Genomic DNA, 22,076 nt, shown 5'->3' on the forward strand with positions numbered 1-22,076 from the left:
TATTATTCAGTTTGGTTTAATACGTGAGTCGGTATTCGAATTAGTGAGGATATTCCTCAGTGTATCTTGAGTTTCGTCTATGAAATCCTTATGCAACAATGTGATGCCTCAGTAACCTTGACATTATCCTTTACCATTTAAAAACATGAGCAGTCACACAAGGAAGTGGTGAGAGGCAGGCGGGGTGGAGGCCACCACCCCCCCTCCCCACCCCCAGCGAGCCCTCAAGTCCAAAAAGTGGTGTTTATTACCCTTAGACTTTAGTTATACAGGTAAACATGTTACGGATACACAATGCGGTTGTTCTTGTTCTTAATGTGATTACATTTATGTGGAACGAGTCGAAAAGGTGGGGATTTCTTTAAACTGAATATTTGTAACAAATATTAACAGATCTGTATAAAATTAATAGAAATAATAAATAACCGGTCATGAAATTTGAAATGTTACAATACTGTCCTTTTCAACAAAGTAATAATAATGTTACACATTCCTTTATAAATACTCTCTCTCTCTCTCTCTCTCTCTCTCTCTCTTTAATAACCAGTACCCTCTTCCATTCTTGCAAAAAGATTTGCACCCTTTTAAGACCCATCCACCATTAGTCAAAATCTAGACCAGAGACAAAAGGCGAAATGTTTATAGTTGATGTCCTGTGCCTCGTCGTCACTCTGCTTTTGAGATTGGTCTAATAACAGCAGTTCTTACAAAATACGGTTTATTTTTCCAGAAATTATCGGAGAAGGGACCAGCAGAGTGCAATGTCGCCCCTCGAAGGAACCAGAGATTTTCTGAGCGATCTGTTCAACCGCCAAGTGCTCGTCTTGAAGTGTGTCTACTTCCTCTTGATGGCAGGTGAGCGTCACCACTGACTGCGCTGAGATAAAGAGCCGCTTTGAAAGCGAATTCCTACTACTTCTTCTTCTTCTTCTTCTTCTTCTTCTTCTTCTTCTTCTTCTATTATGATTCAGTTTTCTAAAGAGCTTGTTTATAATTAGGTGACAATGTTCTCATCCAAGTATTGATTAATTCTGCAACGTCAATATTATTTGGAGACAGTTTTTACTTCCAGATGTTTATTACGTTTGTGTAGACGAGAGTTTTTCCAAAACTAGGACACAGTAACTGTAGGCTACAATCTGTTCATGATTTGGAACTGATTTTCAGACACAAATGACTTTTAGTTATGGGTAGAATAGCCTTTATTGTGTATATATTTTATTTTGGGTTTACAGGTTGGAATACCAAACACTTCCCAAGTCCTGCTTTGACATAGCAAAAGAAATTCTGTCATGAGTTTATACGCTCGTGTCGGCCCTAACCGGCAAAATATTGAACACAGTGCAATGCCAACAATCCTACCTTGCAAAAAAAATATAAACCATTTTTTAAATTTACGACAAATTTAGCAGTGTAGTGCATGTTATTAAGTATATCTTAGTTTAACCAGACCACTGAGCTGATTAACAGCCCTCCTAGGGCTGGCCCGAAGGATTAGATTTATTTTACTTGGCTAAGAACCAACTGGTTACCTAGCAACGGGACCTACAGCTTATTCCTCTAATTCTTCATTGGCCGGTCGGAGAGTCGAACGCTGGGCCAACAGCGTGCTAGCCGAGAGCTCTACCCACCCTCCAGTGAAGAACTTGTGTGCATGTTATGGTGGGACACAATGAGGCCCATGAGCTAACAGAGCAAAGGTAGAAATGTGAATGGTGGCTCCCCTGTCTCAACAGTTGATGGGAGAATACACACTGATGTTTTGTGAACTCTGAATTATTCTGAGAGAAACCCGACCCTGCAAGAAGAGTGTTAATGGAATATATATCATACTTGCAAATACTTTTAACTGAAATATATTAGCCACAAGAGAAGTATGGTCAGAAGAGGGCATTAAGAAACGTTTGAAAAATGAACTAGAAGAAAAAGAGCTACAAATTTATATCCCGTAGGGGGTTAGTGCCGTCAGTGCACCTCACACGCGGTGCACTGTAGGCATCACTTAAGGTTCTTTGCAGCGTGCCTTCGTCCCCTAGCTGCACCCACTTTCGTTCCTTTTACTGTACCCCCTTTCATATTCTCTTTCTTCCATCTTACTTTCCACCCTCTTCTAACAATTGATTCACAGTGCAACTGATTCAGTGGAACTGCAAGGTTTTCCTCCCGTTACACCTTTCAAACTTTTACTGTCAGTTTCCGTTTCAGCACTGAATGACCTCATAGTCCCAGTGCTTGGCCTTTGGCCTAAATTCTACATTCAGCTCAATTCTATCCAAAGGTACCACTGTGAATAACATTAAAAACATAGTTAATTCTGACTCTCGCAGGATGCCAGTTTCAAGGAGGCGTTAAAGTGCCATATCTCAGTTACTGTTGAACTTAAAAATGTAGTTTTGGTGGCAAAGACTGTGTTTTCATACTCAGAAAACCTATTGAAAATTACAGTCAGATAATTATTCAGTCGTTTATTTACAAATGCAATATGGATTTTAAGGAACATACTTAGTACTCATCACGATTCCTCAACTCCCCTGCAGCAAACCTATGTTGATTGTCACATGTCTGAAGCCGGCATGGTCTGCAGGCAATTGTACATAGCAGTCCAAATTTCTTGCAAGAGCTGCTTAGTGTCGTAGAGGCATCAGAAAAGTTGGAATGAACGACCTTCAAGAGGCTTTCGGAGCAATATTCATTCTTGGCACAACCTAGATGAACTGGTAATTTTTGGAGGTTCTACCCACCCCCACTTCATGGTACCCATAATGTCCTCCTTTTCCATCCAGACCATGATCTGGTTGCACACTGCAACCGTGAAGCTTTTGTAACTTGAGTTGGCTGAACCCTCAAGCATGACAAACAACAAAGCAGGGACACTTTTTTTTCGTGAAGTCATTGTAACCTGTGCATTTGTTGACACAGAGCAGTCATGACTTGACATCTTGTTTATCAGTCACACCTGTTGTCTGGCTTGGGACACTGAATGCCTTGGCGCATAGTTGAAATAGTTATAAGCTGCCAACAATACCAGAGATTCACTATATTGAATCACAGCTGTCGTGGTTTAGATTAGTAACAATTGAGTACAGATATCACTTCCAGGAATGTCTTGAGCTGACTGATGCCTTACCCGTATTAACAGCCTTCAGCTTTGGACTTTGTTTGGTCTGGTCTGGAGTAAAACCTTTTGCTCCTCAGCCATGCTTAGTAAAGGAGCAAGACAAGATCATCATCTTCTCCAGTCAGTGTACTGTTTCGAAGGCATAACCTCCAATGTAGCCTTTGTAACTTAACCAGTGTGCAATCTCATTTCTTCATTTCGTTGGTCATCATAATGATAATACTTCTGGAGAAGAATTCCTCCTCCTTATTATAAAACAAAGCTGATGATGGCTATTATGTCCTCAGATTTGGTTTGTGTTGTGTTTATGAATGAGCTATAATACTGAATGGTAAAGTCAGCGTAGATATGTGCTATTACACCATGTTTATCAAAGCTTCCATGATATTCTGTTAAGTACTGAACCTCCGTCGAGGATGGCATCTCTAACATGTTCAGGCATGTTAGGAGTTAGCTGTGGCTTTTCAGCATTTTGGGAGACGTCTGGCTTCAAAGAGGGCTGATAAAAGACAAAGATAGCTCTCCAGTTGTAGGGACTTGGAAAAAATAAGGGAGAAGAGTTGAATTAGTGGTTCAATCAGGGGTGATCTTGATAGGAGCTGTTTCTCCAAGTGCTCTGCCTTAACCTCTCTGCTGTATGATATGGAGAATAAAGGCCTTCAGTCATTTTATGGACGATTCTTTGTCCAACTTACTCATAACTATGCACCATTTGGAGCCATGATGCCATAACAATGTACCTCAGTGAAGAGTCTGGAGAGAAAGGTGAGTTTTGAACTGAACTTCTCCAGATCAGCTTGGTCTCTGTTCATCCTTGCTTCTCTCAAGATTTGTATGGTAGGTTTGTAAACTCTTGCATTGCAATACTGCATTCTGCTGATATTGGGCTTGATGGGTTCAAAGGGCTTTCAGCTCTCTATGGTTTCCACTTCTAGATGTCGGACCACCGGTGCTCTCATTAACCTCATCAATAAACTTTCAGCCATTGACCATTGGATAACAAAAAAAAAAAAAAAAATTATGGGCAGCAAAAACGAAGCCATATTAGAAAATTATCAGGGATAATTGGTATCTGTCCGCAGCAGACAAAAGGAAAAGCTCATTCAGTTAAGTTATTCACTTTAAAGCATGCTTGTGCTGGTTATAGCTATGGCTATGGCATTGTTTTATGCTTTCAGTGCTCTTCCAGCACTGGCAAATCCTTCCAGACAGTTTGGTGGCGATGGCATAGAAAAGATACTGATAAAAAATAAATTAAAATATTAACAAAGCTGTAAACTGTGGTTCAACAGCACCATGTTGAAAAGGGTTCAGAGAATAGCAGCTATTATTGCAGAGTCAGTGATGGCAGTAAATCCTGAGACTCTGAAGAGGACTCATGAGACCCAGTCCCTTGAGGTATCTGTCTTGTGGTCAAAATATCGTTTTGTATGAGCATCACAATTTTTTAGATTATCTCCTAAGTCCAAAGCCTATTTCCAACAATCATGGCCACCTCAGTGGTAGGCTGCAAAGAAGGAAAAATTCTTCAACAAGTAATAATTTCTCCCTTAGTGGGAGCATCCTGTACAAGATCAGTCAACCACAACCATGACAGTGTGATGGTCAATTCAGTCAGTTGGATTTTGTTGGGAATCAACGTACTGTAGAAATAAGGAAAGAAACCTTCCATTGTCTTAGAAGATATAAGCCAAAACAAGGCTTCCAGAAGATTGATATTTGCAGATATAAACTTGAAAATGTGGGTAACTTCTTCACTCTCACTTTAATGGAGGGAATGGTAAGCAGGGTAGGAAGACTGAGCCTTTATATCAACTGCGACGCATTATTGCAATTAAGATGCCCTATGGGAAAGGTCTGTAAATGGCAAAAACTCACCTTAAAGATTATATAACATAGGTTTAAACATGCAATAGTAACAGCTAATGCCACTGGCAATTTCTGGATAAACACCAAGTCTGTAAGCCAAATCTTGATGCGAAACACCAAGTTCCTAGCAACCCAACAGTCTATGTTGATACCACCAAAAGAATTATTGTATTTCAACATTAAGGCAGAAACCACGATGACATGGACAATGTAAAAAAAAAAAAAACATTGGAGCTAAAGTGCATAGTAAATGAAAAGCTTTGACGTCCCGACAGAATGACCTGAATGAAGTAACTGATTCCATTAAAGAAGGAAAGGTGATCTGAATTAGGAGAAATGTGGAAAAAAGTTAAGTATACCTTAGTTTAACCAGACCACCGAGCTGAATAACAGCTCTCCTAGGGCTGGCCCGAAGGATTAGACTTATTTTACTTGGCTAAGAACCAATTGGTTACCTAGCAACGGGACCTACAGCTTATTGTGGAATCCGAACCACATTATAACGAGAAATGAATTTCTATCACCAGAAATAAATTTCTTTAATTCTTCATGGGGCGGTCGGAGAATCGATACCAACCCGTCCAATGAGGAACTAGGAGACATGTGGATTCTCAAGGAAGACTTGATGAACGCATCAGTGCACCTGTATGGATAAAAGTTAGGTTAGTCTTACATTTTCTTCTGTCGACAAAATAACGGATGAGATTGACAGCACAGTGAATTACATAGTAAGAAATATAAGCTACCACTCTTGCTGGAATTCTAAGACTTCAGTTAAGGCAGAGTGCTCAGAAGAATTTCTGAGACATCCATCTTTTTTAGTTTTCTGTAAAGGAAACTATTGTGCCGGCTTTGTCTGTCCGTGCGCACTTTTTTCTGTCCGCACTTTTTCTGTCCGCCCTCAGATCTTAAAAACCACTGAGGCTAGAGGGCTGCAAATTAACATGTTAATCATCCACCCTCCAATCATCAAACATACCAAATTGCAGCCCTCTAGCCTCAGTAGTTTTTATTTTATTTAAGGTTAAAGTTACCATAATAATGCTTCTGGCAAAGATATAGGACAGGCCACCACCGGGCCGTGGTTAAAGTTTCATGGGCCGCGGCTCATGCAGCATTATACCGAGACCACCGGAAGATAGATCTATTTTCGGTGGCCTTGATTAAGCGCTGTAGCGGCTGTACAGAAAACTCGATTGCGCCGAAGAAACTTCGGCACATTTTTACTTTTTTTTTTTTTGTATTGTCTCCCACAATAATGGTCTTTCAACTACTATATACTACCTGGATGTAATTGCTTTCCACAGGACTTTGGTTGTCAAACCCTCATATCTGAAATCTGGTAACCTTTTTTTTTTTTGTGTCATCATAGTGATTTCTCTGAAAGTTTTCCCCCTTCTTTTGGTAATGTTCGATTCAGAGCTTTGTTTTGAACAGCAGATAACTAAATAAGCAGATAACTCAATAAGGGGCATTAACATACCCTTCCTCACAGAGAGTAAAAAGGCACGCATTCTGTATATTGATTGTAATTTAAGAAAACAATGTGATTCTCTGTCTTTTATTTGCAGCTATTGTGATTTTGTGGCCACAGTTCACCATTCATCAAAAAACTCTTGGACTGACGGAATACCAGACGGGTATCACCAGCCTAGCTGTGTCTGTCCTCAGCATATGTTATCCTTTCTTCAGTGGTATTGCTGGGGATAAAGTTGGAAACTTCAGGGTAAGACATAATCATGAGCATAATTAGCCATCATCATCATCATCCATGCAGATTTTTGAAGCCCAGGAATGATAGATTTTCAGTTAGTTTCTGACTCCATGAAGATAGATTATTCTATAATTATACTGAGTAATGTTACAACACTAGACTTTGGTAACTGTTTCCATAAGGTGAACAGTATATACTATAGCTACAGGAGATAAATGCCTGAAGTTGGAAAAATTACAGTTCACTACAAAGTTTAATGTCATTATTCATAACAGTAAGAGAATAAGCGTTGTCCCTCCAACTGGCCTGATGACAATTTTACCAGCACTGACAGCTAAAGAAAATTATAGACATGAAAATGAAACATTCAGAATCTCTCAAGTATGAAATGTAAGGGCCCATGTATGGACCTGAAAACACTGTGGCTCAAGGCATAGTCCTGAAATGAGTACAGAGCTCGTTTTTGGAGAAAGATGAAACACTCACAGTGCCACCTGCAACTCCAGCAGGATTAGCCACAAAACTGCAGGATACTTGTGCAGAATGATTATGTAAATTCATGTTGTAGATCCACAAGGAACAGAAATTTTTTCATCTGACACTTTGAGAGATCTCCACTAAAGGTTGAATAGTTTGAACAGGATGATGTTTGCCTGTCTTGCCGAACCAGTTTTCTTGATTAAAAGAAAATTCCGCCAGAAAACGCAAGTGTGAGGAGGTCAAATGCCTTCAGATGACCTAAGGTGTGTCTGTACTGGGATGAAGTGGTACTGTTCTCTGAGGTTTATTTAATAGTTTATTTAGTTCCAAATAAAACTCATTGTTCCAAAAAATGCATCTTCACTTAACAATGTAAGAATGACACCATGACACCTGCATAATTGATTTACAGTGTTAGGTTTACTGGTACTGAAATAAATTTAAATGATTGCTTGGAAGTCATATTTTGAAACCTCTGAATAAAGAAAGATAGAATTCAAATAAAAGGCTGTGTGGAAAGAGATGTGGTCAGACAACCTTTGCATAATCCCATTAAAGGACACTGATGTTGCCTGAAGTGATTTATATTACTGAAGATACCCTTTTCTAAGCGATATCAAAAACAGATTAAAAAAGAGTAAAGGCAATTTATATCTGAGGAAAAGGAGCTGGAATATTTTTGCCATTTCATAAGACGAGAGAAGCACTTTTTCTCCAGAAAGGACGGGAAATACAGTATACTGCATTGGTATCTAGTTACAGTAAACAAAAATATGTATAGTACTCCATATGAAATTATATGAGGACCATCTATAATATTAAAATCCGAGAGGATCCGATCTTGTTTATCCTTCCCTGGTTGACAGTAGGGGAGACATGATACAACCACCCTACCCTTGCAAACCTGTTTGTCCGCCCCAGGTGGGGCCATTGTAGGTAGGGGAATGGGAGGGTAGGGGAGACAACCACCCTCCTCCTCCAAACCTGTTTGTCTGCCCAGGATGGGGGCGGAGTAGGTAGGGGAATGGGGGACTAGGGGAGACAGCAGCCCCGGGTTCCAGCGCGCGTAGTGCGTGCCAACAAGCTCGTCGTATAATAAAAAGGAAGAGTAACGTTTTAATCAAATGAATGACATGCAGCTATATGTTAGAACCATCTCCAGTAAATAAATAGGATGATATACAGATACAGTTAAGTATACCTTAGTTTTACCAGACCACTGAGCTGATAACAGCTCTCCTAGGGCTGGCCCGAAGGATTAGACTTATTTATTTAACGTGGCTAAGAACCAATTGGTTACTTAGCAACGGGACCTACAGCTTATAGCACTTGTTTTGTAGGAAACCAGGAATGTTGCAGGTAATGACAGAGGTGAGCAGTCAGGCACACAAAGGCATTTTAGTTTCCAGTGAAGAGCTGAGACATCTTGAACTACGGTCTGATTCAGAAGAACTGGTCAGATGGGAATGTGCATGAACTCAGAATCTCTTGAGGATTTTGTAAAAGGATTGTTAATTTAGGAATTATATCTGGACCCAGTTTCATAAAGCTGTCGAGGGAACAATCCTGGGAAATCAGTAGTGTTCCAATTTTGAAGTCTTGTGCAGAAGTCTGTTGTCTGGGAGTATGCCAAATCATATAATATTTCATTACCCAAGGTAATATGTGGCTGTTACCTGGGATACATTTAGGTTTAGTTCCAAGCAGGAACCAAAGCTGAGATCAAAAGACTAATAAATCTGGTGATATCTAGAAACTGATACTAATATACCACGGAAATTACGACAGCATTCGTCGATACTTCAGGATAAGAACTTATAATTAGGGAATAAACTTCATGAACAGGGAGGAGTTCATGATTCCAGATTTATACTTAGCAGCCTCTGAATAGGAAAACTGGTACAGAATAGATATTTCAAAGAAGGAATTTATGATCTGCATACCCAGATTCTGTGAAAGATCATAGGACATATGAAAGGTCAAACTGAAGCAAGACAAGATTTATATATGAAAAATTCAATAAATGTAAGAAGGTAAAGATTTCAGTAAAATATATAGCAAATATTTGCTCACTATGTCAGAGGAAATTGCTCTTAGTTACTGACAGTTCATATATCAAACAGAGCAAAAATGATTATTGGTATATAAGAGTAAAAAAAAGGAAAAAATTTGAAAGTGTTTATTTGTTCTGTTATCTCCTTCAGAACATCAGCGGACAACTGTAAAATGTATATTGAAATTTAATCTTGATGTCAGGACTCAGTTGCATGTTGCTTGTACAGTATTTCACGGCTCTACAAGATTTTGTTTCTTGCGGTTTCATGTGAAGGTCAGATGTTTGCTTTTAAATTGGAGTATCAGTGATATCCATAAAGATATTATATTAATTGTGAGGATTTCTTATCAGATATTTTAACACTATGTTTCCCGTAGGGGGTTAGTGCCGTCAGTGTACCTCATGTGGTGCACTGTAGGCATTACTTAAGGTTCTTTGCAGTGTCCCCTCGGCCCCTAGCTGCAACCCCTTTCTTTCCTTTTACTGTACCTCCATTCATATTCTCTTTCTTCAATCTTACTTTCCAACCTCTTCTAACAATTTATTGATAGAGCAACTGCGAGGTTTTCCTCCTGTTACGCCTTTCAGACCTTTCTACTCTCCATTTCCCATTCAGCTCTGAATGACCTCATAGGTCCCAGCGCTTGGCCTTTGGCCTAAATTCTCTATTCTATTCTATTCTTTTAACACTATGTACTGAACATTTATATTCTGTATTATTTAGAATTACCAGTAATGTTGGAATGTTTGCAAAGTAATTTCCTGGAAAAACAAAAATTGCAAGACCATTTGAAGTATCGGTTAATAATGTGGATTAATATTAAGTGCTGTCTCTTAGGGATAAGGCAGGGATCACACCATGCTGTTTACATATGCAGCTTATTATTTGTCAGAAACAAGTTCTAACAGCTCTAGACATTTACTTGAGAATATATTCAAGTGCAGTCTGTTCTTACATTTCATGCTGAAAAATCCTGTTTGCTTATAAAAATCTGCTGAATTTACTGTGTTTGCTTTTGTGTACAGATCCTGATGGCAATTATTTCCATGGCAACGGGAGTAATTGCCTTGCTTTTCACGTGGATTCCATCGTCAGCAGTTCAAATGGCTGCTGCTTCTAACGTCAGCGATGCAGCGCCAGCAAATCTCTCCTCTGAATCCAGCATTCCATCTCCAAACGCAACAGTGGGAGAGGTCGATGGCAGTCGTCAGGCGCTGACCTTTTGGGTATATATTGTCATCCGGACTTCCTATGGGTACGTTGTTTCTTTAAAAACATACAGTATCAATTGGTTACTTCCGTCAAGTGCTCCAGCATTAAATTGCTTAACTTGCTAGGGTCTGTTGCAGGTCCTTGATGTGTAAGATGGAGGTTGAGTTTTTTTATGTCTTTTAAGATATAGTTTCACGTTTATTAATCTGAAAGTGGCCGAGAAAGATGGATCAGTATTGAGATAATTTACCTTTCTGAGAAAGTCAGAATATTTCTTTAAAAAATCAGTCACTTCAACTCTTTTGAACAGAAAAAAGTCATCGCTTATAATATAACATCCCTTCAGAGTATGCAACGGAGCCACATTTATTTTATTTGACGCAGCCGTCATGGCCAATGTGCAGGAGTCAGGCATCAGCTTTGGTTATCAAAGAGCCTGGGGAACTGTAGGTGCCGTCGTCAGCTCTTACCTCAGTGGCGTCATTGTAGAGAAGACTGGTGGTTTCAAGTAAGTGGACTCATTGCTTTTACAGCAAGTTCCTCTTGAGAATGAAGAAAATGACCTAATTTCTCATATCTTGTTGAGATGTCCATTCAGCTGGTGACTGAGTTTGCAAGATCTCTTATTTGACAGTGAAATTTTCTACGCATCAGCTGCCCTGCAGATGGCTGCAGGAATCTTAATGCTGAGAGTCAGGATTGACTACAAGGTGCCTGCTGCTTCGCTGACCAAGGACCTTTTGCTGCACTGCTTCAAAGCAGAGGTCCTGCTTTTCTTTGGGGCTATTGCAGCAGCAGGTATGTCAGAGAATCTCATTGGTTGTGACTGCTGTAAGAACAACAGAACTTAGAACCAAGAATACATTATTATTATTATTATTATTATTATTATTATTATTATTATTATTATTATTATTATTATTATTATTATTATTATTATTATTCAGCAGGTGAAACCCATTCATATGGAACAAGCCCACCAAAGGGGCCATTGACTTGAAATTCAAGCTTCCAAAGAATATGGTGTTCATTAGGAAGAAGTAGGAGGAAGTAAAGGGAAATACAGAAAGAAGAGATCTCACTTATTAAAAAGAAAATTAACAGATTAATAAATAGCTAAAAATGTATTAAAATGCAAGGAGAATAGTATTCGGGTAGTAATGCATTGCATTTTCGCTTGAACTTCTGAAGAAGTTCCAACTGCACGACATCCTCAGTAGGAAGGCTGTTCCACAGTCCGACGGCTTAAGGAACCAAGGACCAGAGGGACACGTATACTTAGAACTTATTTAAGAGAGGAAGTTTAAAATGTTTATCAAAACAAATAGGCAAGATGTTTTAACATTAATCTAAGATTGAGAGCACTGGTTACAGTGCCTGCTACAGTGGAGCAAAATGTTTCTTCAAGAATTGTAAAAAAAAAAAAAAAAAAAACATGAATCAGAAAGGTTTTTCAGTACAGCGATACATTCACTTTTGTAATACATACACATCTCCTAAAGCAATGCTCTGTAGACTTGAATTAAATCTCGGTCACTAGTTACACAACTGTGATATCTTGTTTTGGGTCTTTTCCTTCAGATTTACAAAAATTCCATATCTCCTCTTAGGTGGATTGTCAAGAACTGTTCAGGATGCAAGATGACACAGGTGTCAGAACACTGCCTCATCATTTTTAGATTTTAATATTGGGGCGGGGGGTTTAAACAGACTAGTCTCAATTTTCACTGAACTACAAAGCTTTTATAATATATCATGGAAGCCTTAAGAAATTAACTCTTAGCCTTGCTACCTCAAATAATGCACTTAGGTCTAGTAGTGGTGATATTGTAAATCTGTCTTGTCAGCGCATTTCTAAGCAAAGTACTTCGGTAAAATAATGAGCCTCCGTGTAAGTTCGACGACAAATTGACATACGGCTTTTCATTCATTCTTTATAAAAATTGCCTTTTTGATATTAATTACACTGGCTTAGAAAGTTTATTTTTCATCCTGAAATATGCCGATTGATTCGCAGTGTTAAATGTATCTCCACTTGCAGTGTATCTGTTCTGGGAGTTTTTGTATTTACTTTTATTTTTTATTGCGGGGTTCATTCACTTTTGATTGAATCGTGGCGAATTCAGTTTCATTTCCACTCGATATTTCTTATATCATGAAGACACGTATGCATATATGAATCCTACTGTGCTTTTACCTGCAGTAAGGCCATGTATTCTGTTTCCACTATTGCAATGAATTATACTGTCACGAATACGTTGAAAATCTATTATAATCTGGTACTAATTGAAAATATTAAAATAATTTTTTATCTAGGTATTGTATTTTATCAATACAAACCTTACGCGTGTTAATATTTATATTTATTTTTATCTGATAACAGGGTATGTTATCAGCTCTTTAGAAAGTGTTCCGGCATAGTACCACTTCGATATGTTTTTCAATATATATAGCCTATCCGAAAGTGATAAGTGTGCTGCTTTTATGAAGTGTCCTACTCTTCTGTTATGAATCTATATGTAGAAGTCACCACTTAGAAATATATCTAATTTCTTCGTCGTTCGCCCACATTCGATTCCATCTCTCTCACGATCCTGCTCCTTCCTCAAATCGCTTCTGACACAGACCATCCACCTCAGCAGCTTTTAAATCTCCCTCTCCTACCCCCATAGGCAGCCCCCCCCCCGTCCCCACCTCCACCACCTTACAAGGAAAATGAAGTTGTTCCTCTAACGTTTAACGCTCTCCGTTCGCAGGTATGTTCATCGGTTACATCGAGACATTCATGTACCGGTACCTGTTTGCTTTAGGGGCCACGCCTGTCCTCATTGGCCTCACAGTGACTATAGGGGCTCCCTTTGAGTTCGTTTTGACCCTCATTACCTCCTACTTTACCAATTTGGTTGGACATCCGCCTATTATCGTGTTTGGCCTACTGGCATATGCAGTACGATACCTGGGTAAGCTATCCATTCACTGTGTGTACTTTACTTTTGTTTTTCCCCGGGGACTTCCTTAACTTGTCCACTGCATCGTCCATTAATCGTTGATAACATCTTTAATCATTACCTCTAAATACGTAAGAAATATATAGCAAAGTACAATTTGAAATGACGTCACTCTCTGGATATGAAATAGTTAGAAAATGCGTAATTTGAGCCCATATTTTCATATAATTTTCTTAAAAGCATTTGTATACAAAAATCAATTGCAAGGAATGTCGTGTGGGACTTTCACTTAGTAACATTTCTAAATTAAGCTGTCCTGTGAAGGGCCTTATACAAAAGCATATAATACTAACAACAAATATATTCCTTTATTAATGGTCTGACCGATTTAGTGGCAACTACATTCGCTGGTAAAGCGATGGCTAAACTAAATTAAGTCCTCTTAGCAATATTTTAATTTAATAAACATCATTAGCTGGGCTTGGGTCGCCATCAGCTTGTTTGCTTAGCCAGTCTAGATATAATAGTGAATGTTTAAATGCCAAAAGAGCAGTGGGCAGATGATGTGGAAATAAGATCAACACAGTGATGAGGCTTTTCGAAAAATACATTTTTCCAGATTCTTCCAGTGAACTTTTTACACCATAATTTTCCTTCAGGATTTAGTTACCTTCAAGACCCATGGTGGGTTCTACCGCTCGAGATCCTCGAATCCGTGGCAAATGGCCTCCTCTTCACTTCAGCCATCATGTACTGCACTGTCCTCTTCCCTACGGAGACCATTGCTTCATTCAGAGGAGTGTTAGGAATACTATACTTCGGCATAGGTTAGTCAGTCCTCGTCACTGTCACCATTAATATTTTATGTCTTGATCCTTTGCTGAATTCTAGGCCAAGTTCTGCCAGATGCTGAATTCACATCTAGGCCAAGTCTCTCCACTTCCTTCTGTCTTGTGTTTTGCACTTTTGTCTGAATTCCACATCTAGGCCAAGTCTCTCCACTTTTGCCTGAATTCACATCTAGGCCAAGTCCTTCTGTCTTATGCACTTTTGCCTGAGTTCACATCTCACAAGTCTCTCCACTTCCTTCTGTCTTGTGCACTTTTGCCTGAATTCACATCTAGGCCAAGTCTCTCCACTTCCTTCTGTCTCGTGCACTTTTGCCTGAATTCACATCAAGGCCAAGTCTCTCCACTTCCTTCTGTCTTGTGCACTTTTGCCTGAGTTCACATCTAGGCCAAGTCTCTCCACTTCCTTCTGTCTTGTGCACTTTTGCCTGAATTCACATCTAGGCCAAGTCTCTCCACTTCCTTCTGTCTTGTGCACTTTTGCCTGAATTCCACTTCCTTCTGTCTTGTGCACTTTTGCCTGACATCAAGGCCAAGTCTCTCCACTTCCTTCTGTCTTGTGCACTTTTTGCCTGAATCCACATCTAGGCCAAGTCTCTCCACTTCTTGCCCTGAATTCACATCTAGGCCAAGTCTCTCCACTTCCTTCTGTCTTGTGCACTGCCTGAATTCTCTAGCCAAGTCTCTCCACTTCCTTCTGTCTTGTGCACTTTTGCCTGAATTCCCATCTAGGCCAAGTCTCACTTCCTTCTGTCTTGTGCACTTTTGCCTGAATTCACATCTAGGCCATCACTTCCCTTCTGGCCAAGTCTCTCCACTTCCTTCTGTCTTGTGCACTTTTGCCTGAATTCACATCTAGGCCAAGTCTCTCCACTTCCTTCTGTCTTGTGCACTTTTGCAGTTCACATCTTGCACTTTTGCCTGAGTTCATTCAAGTCATCAACATCTAGGCCAAGTCTCTCCACTTCCTTCTGTCTTGTGCACTTTTGTGCACTTTTGCCTGAATTCACATCAAGGCCAAGTCTCTCCACTTCCTTCTGTCTCGTGCACTTTTGCCTGAATTCACATCTACTTTTGCCTGCCAAGTCTCTCCACTTCCTTCTGTCTTGTGCACTTTTGCCTGAGTTCACACTTCACATCCCAAGTCTCTCCACTTCTGTCTTGTGCACTTTTGCCTGAGTTCACATCTAGGCCAAGTCTCTCCACTTCCTCTGTCTTGTGCATGTCTTGTGCACTTTTGCCTGAGTTCACATCTAGCCTGAGTTCCAGGTCTCTCCACTTCCTTCTGTCTTGTGCACTTTTGCCTGAGGCCAAGTCTCTCAAGTCTCTCCACTTCCTTGTCTTGTGCATATCTAGGCCAGTCTCATCTGTTACTTTTTTCCACTTTTGCCTGAATTCACATCAAGAACTTCTAAGTCTACCTAATGGTTCACATCTAGGACAAGTCTTGCTGTCTTGCATCTAGGCCAAGTCTCTCCACTTACTTATCACATCTCTTAGACAACTCTCTCTCTTTGTGAGCAATATTGTTTTTTTTTTTTATTTCAATGAACTTTATCCTTTTTAATGTTTACACTGACCATGTAAAATCACTAAATGCTGACAGGTATTCGAACAGATTTACACATCAGATTTGAAAGATATCGTGATGTTAGAAAGTCATATTTTACATTTTTATCTTTTTATATTGTTTTCTTTAACTCCTCAGTGCTGCAGATGAGAAAGAAAATCATCAGTTCTGCAGTTGGATATTGATTGCAGTTTTTGAAAGCAATCTATATCACAGACTAATATATATACATATACATATATATTTTACTTTGTTCATGATCACTCTTTCTTATCGTTGCATTCAGTTGCATCAAAAATATTGTTTTTAGGTATCCCGCCAATTTTTAGAAAGAATTCTTGACTTTCTAGTTTCCGTATAAAAAGTCATTTGCAATAATACTGTCATTATGCTATCCAAAAGACTTTACCAGAGAAACTACAGCACATCTTGTCTCCATAAACATATTGTTATGGGAGTGCCAAAATGTTTGTTGGTACCCGTGATGAAAGTGATGTATTCGATATATTTTTATTGTATATTTACTTATAATGAAGGTGTTTCTTTCAGAAAAAGATTTTACACTTGTGTATTTGAAAGTAATCACCTAATATGAACATTCTTAATCAGATAATTTTAAGTCCTGTAGCCATCCCAATGAAATTCTCGGTAGTATAAACCTCTTGCTTCTTCCTTTATCACAAATGAAGAACTTTGGGGCAACTGAAAAACAAAATATGCTGTGGATATTGAGTTATGGCTGAAGACTGAGGTGATATGTTTCTAAACCTCAGACCACACAGACGACTAGATAAGATTTTTACACTAACTTGAACATGGGTAGGGTTATATGACAAACAGTAGTTTGATGTTATGTTCATCCCCTGATATACATTTCTTTTCAGGACGTCTGGTGGGCGTTATTGTAGGAAGTGAAATACGGGAACGACTGGGGCACAGAATTACATTCCGGATATGGGCGTGTACAGCTGTTGCATGTGCAACTTTTTACTTCCTGGCCTCCAGTGCATTAAAGAAATCCAGGTCGAGACACTTCTCTGTAAACGACATGGTACAAGGACGCGAGGAAACTAAAAATAATAAAGGACAATCAGGAATTGATAATCAGGCGTGGGATGTATATAGCTAAGGACATGTTTAGGGAAGGTAAAATACATTCATTTGTTATTCACGTCTTGACAGAATTTAATTTTAAGGGTATTGGATCAACGAACCAAAGGTGGCAGATAAGGACCTGATGCCTAGTAAAGCATGTGATAGCCAATTTGCTGCCACCAGTGGTCCTCCTGAGCAGTTTGTTGCCTTTTTATTTTAGACTGATTCTGTATTGCTTGGTATTCAAAGAAAATAAAAGACATGGGCCTTAAAATAACTGCAAGTGGAGAGATGATCAAGAGGGCCCAGCCACTGCCCATGAAACTTTCAGTCACGGCCCGGTGGTGGCGTGTTGTTGGTACCTATAGCGGTGCCAGACGCACGATCATGGCTAGCCTTAACCTTAAATAAGATAAAAACTACAGAGTCTAGAGGGATGCAATTTGGTATGATTGATGATTAGAGGGTGGATGACCAACATACCAGTTTGCAGCCCTCTAGCCTCAGTAGTTTTTAAGATCTGAGGGTGGACAGAAAAAGTTTGGACGGACAGACAAATAGCCATCTCTGTAATAGCTTTCTTTTACAGAAAACTAAAATGTGATGATGCTAGTGGAAGTGGCTGCTGAAAAGCTAGGGAGGTCAGTAACATTAATGGACTGAAGAACTGAAAACTTCCAGTAGTTGATGGGATTATGATTGAGATGCCATGGTACAGTGGTTAAGTATACCTTAGTTTAACCAGACCACTGAGCTGACCAACAGCTTTCCTAGGGCTGGCCCAAAGGATTAGACATATTTTACGTGGCTAGGAACCAATTGGTTACCTAGCAACGGGACCTACAGCTGATTGCGGAATCCGAACCACATTATGGCGAGAAATGAATTTCTATCACCAGAAATAAATTCCTCTAATTCTTCACTGGCCGGCCGGAGAATCGAACGCGGGGCCAGCAGAATGCTAGCAGAGAACGGTACCCACCTGTCCAATGAGACACTCTTGTGGTACAGTGGTGATAGTGTAGTTGAGTGGGTGGTCATGGTGCACAGGGTATCTTTTTATGATGAAAGGCTTTAGAGGAATGGTGAGAGGAAGAAATATGTTCCCCTGTATAAGCGAAAATGTGACAGCAGTGAGCATTAGAAGGGCATAACATCTTACTGCACTGGGGAGGTGTATGACCATTTGATTTATAAAGTACAGCAAATAATAGAAGCATTGTAGGGTTAAGTAAAGAAGAGGGTGTTTGGAACAAGTGTATTTAATAGCTGCTAAGAATCAAAACAAAGTAAAGGAGGGTACTGGGGCTAGCCAGTTGGGAACCAGTACTTCTGTGCTCGTAGCCAATCGGAGCGCACCATCTTTCGACTAAGCTTACAGTCTCCCATTGTCTTGTCTTTTCACCTCTTGTGATTGTCTGCGTTGTGAATCTGCTTTAAAATTACAATTTATATAATCTTTGATGGCCCAGTTATGGTCCTCCATCTTTGGATTGTTGCTAAATTGAACCTTTAATTTGAAACCCTTAGATAAATGTAATTTTTTGTGTTCCAAGTAGCATATGCCATTTTAAAGGATGATTGTAATAGTGTTGATTACAATCAAGTACTGGTGAACTTTATTTTTCATATAGGGCTATACAAAGATGATTGAAAATTAATTTTTTAGCCAATTTAGAAGGACATTGAATCTACACACCTGCATTCTGGCCCTCATTATGCCTGCAGAAACAACTTGGCTCTTGTGTTGCCCTTTCAGACAGGCATCCAAGACAGCATTACCAGTGTGACTCTAGACTTTCTGTCTTTAATTTAGTTAGGCATGTTACTCATATAATTCTTAACAGATATTGCAAGTTACATACTTTATGAGGATTAGATTTTGATAAGACTGGTAACAAAGGTTGTTGATGGAGATTTTAGTAAGCTATACCTATCTTTTCTTGTGTTTCTTATAGTAGTGCTGCAGGATTTTTGCATTTTTTCCAGTAGTAATGTCTTTACTTGTAACACGATTGTTGGTCTAGAAAGTAAGATACTATAGTTCCTGTGAGTGCTACCACAGGACTGAAAACAGATTGGTATGTGATGATGTCAGTTTAGTATGAGACTAAACTCCAATTAGACTGAGGCAATTACCCAATCTCAAAGTGTTCCCCTGCTCCATGATTTTCTCCATATTGGTTACACTGTACTTAATGATGATGATAACATTAGGGGTTAATAGAGGACTCAATTTTTCTGTTTCGGAGGGCTTAAATACTTATACAGTAGTACTTTTTAAAAACTATGTATTGTCCGTTAGGTTTCATAGGTCCACATAGGTTATTGTATTAGTGTCATGTAGTTTGTTCTGCCATAGACAGAGCATTGTTTTCCTGTCTCAGTTTCGCCAGTCTTCCAAGATCTGTTTCTCTCAAGCAGTCTTGCTTAGTGTTACAATTTTCTTTTCCAGTCAGTGGTAATTGTGAGTTAGAGCACCACCAGAGGATACCCTATTTGTCCATCAGCCACAAGCCTTATTTCAACAAGGAAGTTTTCATAAACACCTGTATTGCCTGTGACAAAAGAAGTTTTGCATATGTGATTTGCAGAATATCATCATCAGCTGCTGAGGTGCCTTGTTTACAGTTCTCCATACCTGAGGTCTTTTATTTCCTTTGCATTTAGAATCTTGAACAGTCATGGTAGAAGAGTTGTATCACTAGTGACTTACCATGGTTTTGGGTCTGAATTCAAGCCAGTCTCAGGGCTTTATAGATTTTCACTGGCCACTATTTGCCTGGTCCCCATAGGTTGCGTTGTGGACGGAAAGGGGCCTTGATGTGGATCACATGTTTGTATATGTGATTCCTAGGACATTGTAGAACGGTGAAACGACAGGCCCTTTGCCTCTACTGCTCATAAATTTCAAGGTATACTACTGCTGTATTTTGAGGTGTAGTATATTCCATCTGTTTTCTCTTCTCTTACATTTGGGTAGTGTACCCAGTGAAAGCTTACAGTTTAACCCTTTTCATCACTTATGACACACTGACATGATATTTTTTTTTTTTTTTGCAATTTTCAACTCTTCATTTTAACATTCTGTTTGGTTTGTTTTTGTTTTGTTTTAATGTAACCCAAGAATATACAAGAATAATGTTTTAAAATAACACCAGAATGAGTATCAGGGTATGGCTCTTAAACAGATAGGACTTGCAAGTACCTAATGACTGGGATGATTAATGATAATTTCTGAGTTATCCATGCAATCTTCTGCTGATTTTCAATAAGAATAGAAATTCCTTATTGTGACAAAGTATTATAATTCGTGTTGAAAAATTAATGGACCACTTATATATTCCCCAAGTTTATGTGCTCAGGTTCATGAGCATCAGCCTTTTATTTAAGGTTATGGTTAAGTGGCCTTGTTCATTTTTTGAGAAACACTGGTATCCTGGCTATCACTAAAATACTGCGTTATTGGTTGACAGACTCCACCTTCAAAAAAAATCAACCAATCCAACCATTAGTTTCTTTGATTGCTTGGAAAGTCGCGATAAAAAGTGTAGCTCATGTCTTGGTTGGAAGTAGAAAATGATTATGAACGATTTTGCATTTATATTTATGGGTTTGAAGCCAGAAATATATAAATGCACGTGTTTCTTGTAACTGAGCCATGTTTTTGTTAATAGCAGTAAAATAACAGTTGTAAGGGATTGAAGTCAATGAGAAGTAACATGCCAAGATGATTGCATTGCCAAAACATTTGATAATGTGTACAATTCTCATGATCTGGAAGTTAAGAAGTTGTTTCCAATGTCTCCCCAGTGGCCATCTAGTGTCAGCCTGCCAGAGATGAGCTGACAGAACTGCGAAGGTTAGCATCACACCTGGCTTTGTTGCTTCAGCTTCTGAACATCCTCAAGCATCAACACTGTCATGACCCTGATCCTGACCCTGACGTCCATATTGGAAACGAGTATTGATAATAAGGAACCATGGGCAACACAGGATGTTGGCAACCTTATGGCCACCCAAGTAACAATAAATCTGCAGCCTGTTGTATTTCCTTTAACTATACTATTAAGCGTTTGTGTACTTGTGACTGTAACTGTCCGTAAGCGGGGCTGCACCCAACATATTAACAAGGCTAGTGCCCTGCACTGAGCACCTGTCATATCCTGATTCAAGCACAGCAGAGAATGGAAGTAATTACACCCTTGTACAGAGGGGTAAGAGTTATAGCATTTGGACCCCTCCACACTTACAGAGAGAGGACTGTGGCCAACTCATGAGTCTGCTGCCAAGTCACAGGAAGGCGAAAGATGCTGCCCATCTCTGGATGCTTGACATGGTCAGTATTCACTTAACAGGAGAGTGTTAGGCCTAGTAGAGCAACATATTGTGAAGGAAGGGACTCTGCTGCGTCATTCAAACGGATATTCATAAGGAGGGAATTACGTCAGCTGTATGAGGCAACGTTCCAGTGTAGGACCTGGTATCCTCAATCAGGCTGTATTTGGACAGTTAGGCTGCTATATATCTTTGTTTGTCACTCATTTTTGTAAATTGCTCCCATCAAGAACCCTCGTTTCCCACTGCTGGCCCACATTACCATGAGATATAAAGGAGGCTGTAGTGGGTTAAATGGAATGGAATGGGAATATAGAGTTTAGGTCAAAGGCCAAGCACTGGGACCTTTGATGTCATTCAGCACTGGAAAGAAAATTGAGAATAGGTAGGTCTGAAAGGTGTAACAGGAGTAAGACATCACAGTTGCACTATAAAATAATCGTTAGGAGAGGGTGGATGGCAAGGTGGAAGAAATCTAATATGAATGGAGGTACAGTACAAAAATCATTGAAAGGGGTTGCAGCTAGGGGCCAAATGGACGCTGCAAAGAACCCGTATGGAGGTAGTGGGTTAAAAAGCCTTTCTAATGGAAATTAATATGCAATCTGTCAGGAAGGCATCAAACATTATAAGAAAAACCATGTTTCACCAGGTTTAGAATGGATGGACAGATTGTTAATACTTAATGAGAATTCCTAATAAATGTTTGTTTGGAAAAAGCAGGACACGCAAACGCTCCCAAACGTTTGTGTTAAAGCAGTTAGCATACTGGAATGATTGTAGTATCAATGCATGATACATCCTCTTATCAAATTGATCATAAAGCT

The 22,076-nt window shown here is 39.4% G+C and overlaps 1 protein-coding gene across 1 annotated transcript; it reads left to right on the plus strand.

The window, feature by feature from the left end:
• Positions 1-733: 733 nt before the first annotated feature.
• Positions 734-20,957, plus strand: LOC136853192 (major facilitator superfamily domain-containing protein 6-like). Its single transcript, XM_067128550.1, has 9 exons — positions 734-855; positions 6,559-6,713; positions 10,264-10,493; positions 10,797-10,958; positions 11,085-11,248; positions 13,207-13,410; positions 14,058-14,225; positions 16,701-16,962; positions 20,725-20,957. The coding sequence occupies exons 1-8, from the start codon at positions 762-764 to the stop codon at positions 16,943-16,945; spliced, it is 1,422 nt and encodes a 473-aa protein (XP_066984651.1). The 5' UTR covers positions 734-761; the 3' UTR covers positions 16,946-16,962; positions 20,725-20,957.
• The last annotated feature ends 1,119 nt before the right edge of the window (positions 20,958-22,076 follow it).

This window comes from Macrobrachium rosenbergii, chromosome 26, assembly GCF_040412425.1.
Source record: "Macrobrachium rosenbergii isolate ZJJX-2024 chromosome 26, ASM4041242v1, whole genome shotgun sequence".
Taxonomy (NCBI): domain Eukaryota; kingdom Metazoa; phylum Arthropoda; class Malacostraca; order Decapoda; family Palaemonidae; genus Macrobrachium; species Macrobrachium rosenbergii.

Excerpts from the sequence above, each read along its gene's own strand:
- LOC136853192 (XM_067128550.1), top strand. The coding sequence starts at position 762 with ATGTCGCCCCTCGAAGGAACCAGAGATTTTCTGAGCGATCTGTTCAAC. Across the intron at positions 13,411-14,057 it reads ATATGCAGTACGATACCTGG|GATTTAGTTACCTTCAAGAC; the intron begins GTAAGCTATCCA and ends ATTTTCCTTCAG. Across the intron at positions 14,226-16,700 it reads AATACTATACTTCGGCATAG|GACGTCTGGTGGGCGTTATT; the intron begins GTTAGTCAGTCC and ends ATTTCTTTTCAG.